Source organism: Parasteatoda tepidariorum, chromosome 5 (genome assembly GCF_982258835.1).
Source record: "Parasteatoda tepidariorum strain Cologne lab strain chromosome 5, Ptep-v5.0, whole genome shotgun sequence".
NCBI classification, from domain to species: domain Eukaryota; kingdom Metazoa; phylum Arthropoda; class Arachnida; order Araneae; family Theridiidae; genus Parasteatoda; species Parasteatoda tepidariorum.
The window spans coordinates 61,149,974-61,158,324 of NC_141759.1; the positions used below are offsets into that span (position 1 = coordinate 61,149,974).

An 8,351-nucleotide genomic window follows, 5' to 3' on the forward strand; every position below is an offset into this window, starting at 1 on the left:
TTATGAGATCAAAACTTAACGAGATCAAAACTTTTACTTCAAAAAATAAATTTATGAGATCAAAAGTTTTACTTCAAAAAATAAATGTATGAGATCAAAACTTTCACGATCAAAAATTATGAGATCAAAACTAAACGAGATCAAAACTTTTACTTCAAAAAATAAATGTATGAGATCAAAACTTTTACTTCAAAAAATAAATGTATGAGATCAAAACTTTCACGATCAAAAATTATGAGATCAAAACTCAACGAGATCAAAACATTTACTTACTTAAAAATAAAAAAAATTTATGGTCCATAAAGAAAAATTCATCTTTTTACATTGAATGTAGTTTGTTAAGGGATTTATGAATACCGAGGGATTTTATTAAGAGATAATTATTAAAAGATTTAAGAATACCAAGTATGTTTTCTTAATACCTTGCTTGTGACACATATTTGTTTTATGCATAACATTAACAACCAAATATTTATTCATAAAACCTTATCGTTTTTAGTCGTTTACTTTCTGAACTCAGATTTTGTTACAATGGGAAAAGGAAATCAATCAAGTGATAGCCTATATGTGATTAAATTAAATAAATATTTTATTCACTTTGCAACTAATTTGGTGTTATAATATAACAACAGGAACATTTGAAAATCAAATAAAGATTTTTGGTTTTGTTGAAATATATTGTTGGGTACGAAAGTTTTAATGGCACAAAATTAATCTTACCAATGAAATAAATAAGTTACCAGTCTTTATCATTTCGAACAAAAAAAAGACTTGTTCCAAAAATGGAACACTGGCTGAGGATGATGTTTAACGCAGTTTCGAAAAATAAACGGTTCAATTGTATACGAAATCGTTAAATTATATAATTTCAATTTATATACTTACATAGATGACACAGAGCTTCCAGAGTTGCCAGCCTACCAAGATGCAGCTGAAAATAGGGAAAATATTGAACAACCAGATTTATTGGAAGGGACTGATAATACCGGAAATTACGAGCAACCGGATCTTATCGAAGTGTCAGGAGGTTACGATACTTTAGAGCAACCGGAAGAACCAGAAAATTATGAAAATTATGGGCAATCAGATTTTATGGATGATTCCGATGTCTACGATATAGAGGAAGCTTCAAATTTTGAGTTTGATGTAGAGTAGAAGATTGTGATAGTGCAATGTGATATAGAAACTTATATTTTTAAAACAATAGTTTCAATAAATAAAAAAAAAATTGTTCATATATCATTTATGTTATGCGAATTTAATTTAAATCAAAATCAAAACATAATTTTACATCATAATCAGAACATAATTTTACAAAGTTTATTTTTTATTTTTTATTTATTTTTTTTTTTTATTTTATTTCTAACGGCAGAAATCGACAAACTCTTAACAAGAAGAATAAACATAGATAAGAGAAAAAAATCAATGACTCATTAGCAGATGTCTAGCACTCCAATATCTGTTCCCCTCGGAGTTCCCATGTACAGCCGAACATCCCATCAAGTGCTTCCTATCCATTACTTCGAATTTCCTACCGAGTGGGCAATTCGGACTCGTAAAACTACCAATGCGGTGGAGGTGGTGCGCAAGACAGTCATGACCCACCGCAAGTCTAAATGCTGCCCCAGCCTTCTCACGGGGTCTGTCTGGAACGCCCCGGTCTAAAATGTTCTCCCAAATTTTCAGGGATATGCGGGAAGAAAAGGACACTTTCCAATTTCTCCACATTAAATTTTTGATGTAAATTTTCGTGGAATGAAATGATCTATATATATTTTACAACGTTAAAAACATGTATTTTTAATTTTAATCTAAATGCATTTTTTTTTAATAAACACCCTAAAAGTTCATAATTAGACATCAGTTAAGTCAATAGGAAGCAAATAAATTTTTTAATAAAATCGGCTAAATGGATTTTCTAATATAAAATTCAATACAAATTTTAAGAAAAGTGTAAACTAATATAAATACTTCTATAGTTCCAAAAAACAGGGAAAATCTCTCACTCTCTCTCTGCATATAACGGAGGAGTCTTTAGAAAAATCCATGAAGTTGAATTTTATTAAAATCAAAGGAGTTTTACCCCAACTGTTTCATAAAAAGCATGTAACCAAAAAAAAGACAAGAAAATGGAAAAAATTTAGCTACGGAATAGGTAAAAATGGAAGTAGTTCTCTAAGTTCTAAGTAAAAAAAATAGTAAGTAAAACAAATACTAAGTACTAAGTAAAACAAATCGCACAGCATAAATTATATAAAAGTGGACTATCCTGAAAATTTATAAATTTTCACCACATACAGTATTGTAAACTTGGAACTTTAGATAAAGAAAATCACCTTAGAAAGATCTAAGTATGACTAACACTGAAGTGTTTCGGTCTAATCTCCCTATCTCTATTCTGACGTTTCAATAAAGTTCTTCTCTTTATAGCATAAAATATTTAACAACTTTAAAATTAAAAATTATAATAATAATAGAATGTTTGTTAGTTTGCTTTTAACTTTCGTTTCTACACAACTAATAGCTTAGTTTGCTTTAGCTGTTCGTCGCCAAAGCTTGAAACAAATTTCATTCTTCAATTAAAAATAAAATACTATTAATAATCAATAAAATATATTTTAAAGGTAAAATTTACTACACGAAATTTTTGACCAATGGGTATACGTCAACCTCTCCCACTTACTGCGTGTGGTTGCACTCTGAGGGAGCGAGCACGGAGTGAGAGGGTGGTGGATTTTCCTCTAGCATGCGCATTGTGCACATCATCTCTGCAGATTCTAATGCGAAAGTATGGAATTCGGCCTTCTGTTTTCCTTCGCTCCTTCAGTGTGCAACTTACCTAATTCTACTATTGCATTAAGGGGACAATGAATGTTCAAAACAAAAAATTTGCAATTTTTATTCACTACACATTTTATCAGAATATCGGTTGTATATTAATGCATGTCTGAGTACAAACTTTAAAAAAAAAAAAATTTAAAGTAAGAGCTGAAAGTTTTTTTTCCTTTTTGATGCATTACTTTTGAACTCTCTAGTCCGAAAATATCACGGGCACGAGAAATATGAGACAAAAGCCCATCAGTGATTCTTATTTTTTTGGGGGGGGGGTGAGAGGGAAGTGGCTAATATGTAGATTTTTACAAATTCAAATCCTTTTTTAACTCGATAAAGGAAACTCTGATTTGAAAACGATTGATTTCATATTATTTAGTAAAATGGGAATTTTTTTTAATATTTCAAAATCCAAATAATTGATTTTAAAGGATTTTTTCTCCCTCTGAGCACATACATTGCCCCTTTAATATATTGTGCACTAATTACTATTATCAAATTCTTGGGCCATCAATTTCATTCAGAATTACAATAAATATAAAATGATAAAAGAAACTAAAAAAGATTCTCAGATTCTCAGAATAGTAGCAAAAACAAGGGTGGAGCTAATCTTTCTAGGAAACAAAATTCAAAATTACGATTCATTTCATCTTTCGAGATACGCGTTTCGAATACAAATGAAGGAAGGGAATCGAAAAGTTAAATTATAATCTTTTCTGTGTGGTTTTTCTATGCCGATTTATGTAACGTTTTACTTAACTACTGAAAATTATAAACGTGCACGCAATTCAACATAATTATCGCTGCAGCATATTAATTAAAATATTATGCATTTACCATCATTTTATCGAAAGCTGAATATTTTTACAAAATTAGCCTTATTTAGCTGTAAATATTATTTTTGTAACCTGTATTACTCTGTAAATTATTGCGACGAATAATTTAAACAAATGCTTAAAATATCAAATAGCTTGCAAAAATATTTAAAACAAATATTAAATAATTTACGGAAATATTTTAAATATTAAATAGTGTGTAAAAATATTTAAAATATCAAATAATGGCGAAAATTATTTTAAAATCACGAAAGCAAATGTATTAGATACACCATACATACCATAAAGTGTAATGTTTATTTTATTTTATATTTCATTGAACAGCTGACCCAGTTTATTGGGTTTAAGACTAGTAATTTTCAACTCCGTAGCCTTGTAATTTTGAACCCTATCCAGAAGACAAGGGAACTCCTGGATCAAGTATTGGGAGAAATTTGCCTTCGTGGAGGACTTTTGGATGGAAATAACCTGCCTTTGAGTTACATGGAGAGTCAAACCACGAAAACCTCCCATGGTTAGCCTGGGTGCAAGGGAACTTTTTTTTTTTTTTTAATGGCGGGCACTTGGAGCTATTGTCCATTGGCCACAGAAAGTGCCAGAACTGCTAATTCTCTTTTCGTTACCCAGTGGGCACCTGTGGCGAAGCCACGGCGGTGGAACAGCGTCGCCCACGTCACACTACCACAACCCGTTTATAGGGCAGGTCACATTCACACATTCACACACAAAGGAGAAAGGACATAGAACACAGATAGAGGGAAAGAAACATCCATGCCTTGCCCGGGATTCGAACCCAGAACCTTTCTGATGCAAGGACAGTTCCCTGCCCGCAAGGGAACTATAACCCGTAATCCGTCTATCACTGAGGATATTTTTACGACAGCATATTTTTACGGTCGGGGCAAGCCGGATGCGGAATTCGCGTCAACCAGCCACTGCTGTTATTTGAACCCGGTTAAATTCATTGGCAGGCGAAAGCTCTATCCACTATGTATAAATGTTTCATGAAAATCGCAATTAAAGTCTTTTCTTAAGAAAAATAAACAGAAAGGTTCTGGGTTCGAATCCCGGGAATGGCATGGACGTTCTTTCATTCTTTATACTATCTGTCCTTACTGTTGGGGCAACGTTGCTCCCCCTAATATGGTACCCCTGAAAAAGTGGCCAACAAATCTGCCCTTCAGATGCCTGTATGACGAAAGATCATTCTCCAGGTAGGCATTGGAAAAAGAAATGATAATTAAAAAGTTATATTTGTAAGTGATTCTTCCAAAATATATCTAGTACAAACTTAAGGCGTTTATTTTTATAGACTGGAGAAAAATTTAAGGGAGGGTTTGCAGAATTTTTCTAAGTTGCAGTAACTAAAACTATTCAAACTATTATATATGTAAATAAAAGCAACAGTACCGTGATGGCTCAGGTGATAAAGCACTCGCCTTCCAACGAGGATACATATTTAAAATGACCTTTGACCAGCGTTTTGCAACATTTACTGTCCAAGAGCATCAGAAGAGTTAGAAATTCAGACACTTACTGATTGACAGTGTTGCAATCCGACAATTAGAACTTCTAAGAAGTATAATCTTTTGCAATATTCTTTAACCTGAGAGTCAAAAAAATTCTGTTCTTTTAATTTATCTTAGTATTTAAAGCTTTAACTGCTTATATGATGGGAAATTTGAATAATTCAGTATCAGAAAGTGTTGAATGACATATTTTAACTTGTCGCCTCGTTTTATATAGAATTATCGTTACGTTTTATTCCTTATAAAGATCACCTGTGTAGGCGTTACTTTAATTGATATTAATGAAAGTAACAACTACTTTATATCTTCCCTGACTGATTCATCAGTTTCGTCATGAAAAGTAACGCCTACTTTTTACAGCTGACATTGCAACTTACAGCCAGGGGTGAAAGCGAGACGGAAAAGAGGAAAGGCTGGTAGTAAAAGCTTTTCAGTTATAGCTAGTTTTTGGGAGGAGTTTACTTATTCTTTTTAAAACTATTCAACAATATCTACATTATCCTTGTAAAATAAGCAGTTTCATATATAGACTAAAATTATAAAAGAAATCTTGATAGTTACAGATACTTTATTTTTCTCCAAAAAAATTCTAAAATGAAATGTCTTTCGTACCAGTTTTTGCACTTTTCCGTATTGCTATATAAGGGCTTTCAGCCATGCTTACAGCGCCTGTGAGAATATTTTCTTTGATGGTTATACAGGACCTTAGAGTACTGAAAAAAAGGTAGAAATTCTATGTATTTCCGTACACAGCCGCGAAGCGGCTTTAACCGATTCATCGATGTTGAGATAAGGAAATTTTTCTCTTGTGGTAGTTAAGTTTATGTTTTATTGTATTATACTTTATTTTCAAAATTTTGTAATTGCAAATCCATAAACTGTGGGAACTTTAATTTTAATTGCCTATCACCCTATAAAATATTTCTCAAAAAGCGTAGTAGTTTCAAGTCCTGGTTACATCATTTTAAGAGAGATTTTGCCTACCATTATAAATGAGTAATTAAAAAATTTGTAAAAAAATACTTCGTATAACCTGTGACATTGACAACTTTGTGAAACTTTTAATTACTTTTCGAATTAACAATATTTCGTAAAATTTCTTTTCAAAATTTCTATTTTTTCATGATATCAAAAGCGAGCAGCTGCCGCGAACTCTGAAAAGAGTTTGTAATTTTTTGATGCTCCATCTGAGAAGAATGCTGAAATGTCAACTTGCCCGGACAGTGGATAAATATTTTCGAGTGGATAACGGAATGAAGTGAAAACGATGGGATTACATACCTGCCAACTTATGATCCCTTCCATTATTATTTTCCCCAGTGGTATTGAAAGGAAATTAAAAATTCAATTTTAAGCACACAAATACGTTGTATTTGAACAAACTTAAGTTGACAACCAGGATAGTAATGCATACTAATATATGTGCTTAATTTTTGTAAGAATAGTGGTGATCAGTATCATTTAAAAATTAAGATTATAAAAGAAAAAATAGTATATAATTACTACCACTTTAAATATAAAAATAAAATCTTCCGGAAAAGTTGGCAGGTATGGGATTATATACCTGCCAACTTTTACGCATTAGGCGTAAAATTTTATTTCTATATTTAAAATGGTAGCAAAATGTATACTTTCTATATATTCCTTGCATTTATAAACTTTTTTTTTTATGATCTTTTTAGTCACCGCTATTTTTAAAAATATTAAGCATATATATTATCACGTAATAGTCTTGTGGCAGTTCGCTTAGGCCTCCTCAAAAGTCAAGATACATCGTATGTTGCTACCTAAAATTGTAATTCAAATTCCATTTTTCTACTAAAGATAGGCAAAACTGCTGCATCTCTGTCGCTGTTACTTCTGCTATTGGGTCTCAAAAAAGTAACAGTGACAAATAGTAGTGACTGCGATTATTTCGATATAAAATTAATCAATATTTTCTATCAATCAATACGATTAATCGTTATAATTTATCAAAATTTGGTATAAATTAATCGATTAAATGTTTTAATAAATAATCAATATATTTAGCTTGTAGTTAAATTATTTTATATAGTATATTCATATAGTTAGTTTATATATATAATTTATAGTTAAATTAATCGATATCATCAATTTTTGATGTAATTAGTTATATTAATTAATCGTATACTTAGTAGTCATTTTTATGACAAGTAATGACTTTTAATAACCAATCTATATAATAGTATGATTTTTAATAACCAATCTATAAAATAGTATAATTTTTAATAACCAATATGGGAACTTTTTTAATTCTTGTAATATTTTTAAATAACATGAAAAAAGACTTCAGCTCAGATAAAATATTTATTTAAAACTCATTATTCTTCTCGTTACTAATATTTTCATGACGTTATTACAGTAAAAATCTTATCTCTAAATTTCAGTAGTTGAGTTATTGGCATTTAAAAATGATGAATGATGTCATTAATTCGATATTTCGTTTTAAAGAATACTAATTTCGTAATTAAATGTACAGCAAAGTACAAACTTAATAAGTAAATTTTTAGTAATGTTGTCAGAAAAAAAATCTCACCATATTGATGAAATTCTTCATAGCTTTCCCACATTTTGTTTAAAAAAATTTTTCAAGGTATATATCAACGAGACTGTCAGTAAAGATGGACCCAACAGATGGCGCCACGAAGCATTTTATTCCTTATAAATTTTGCTTCTAGGAAAGGAAAAAACACTTAGTAGTTATTAACATATATGGCAACGTTACTTTTAAAAAGTAACGAGTAAAAGTACAAGTATTCTTAAAAAAAGTAACGAGTAAAAAGTTCTTTTTTTAAAAAGTAACGATTTAAAAGTACATTTCTAGGAAATCGAAAATTCAAAGTAACCTAAAATTTTATTGAATAATATTCTAATGTTCTTTAATGTTTTTGCAAAACTCTTGTTATTTATTTAATTATTTTTAATTTTGAAAGTTATGGGCATTAATTTATTTTTAAATTAGGAATAATATTACAATTTTATAATATAATCGTATAATATAATTTTAAAATCAAATATAATTTTAATATCATACTTTTTATGGCTTTGCACGAAAAAGAAATTTTATCTATTGATTTTAATTTTTAGTTTAATATTTTTATTTATTTAAATTACCATTGATTAAAAATTGTTT

At 30.0% G+C, this 8,351-nt stretch overlaps 1 protein-coding gene across 2 annotated transcripts in view; it reads left to right on the forward strand.

Moving 5' to 3' along the window:
- Positions 1 to 1,246, forward strand: part of LOC107450960 (uncharacterized) — a 47,108-nt gene extending 45,862 nt beyond the window's left edge. For both annotated transcript variants that reach the window (XM_087164057.1, XM_087164058.1), the window contains exon 7: positions 890 to 1,246. In XM_087164057.1, coding sequence (XP_087020183.1) covers positions 890 to 1,155 — 266 coding nt within the window. In that variant the 3' untranslated portion in view covers positions 1,156 to 1,246. The remainder of the gene's footprint in view (positions 1 to 889) is intronic.
- The last annotated feature ends 7,105 nt before the right edge of the window (positions 1,247 to 8,351 follow it).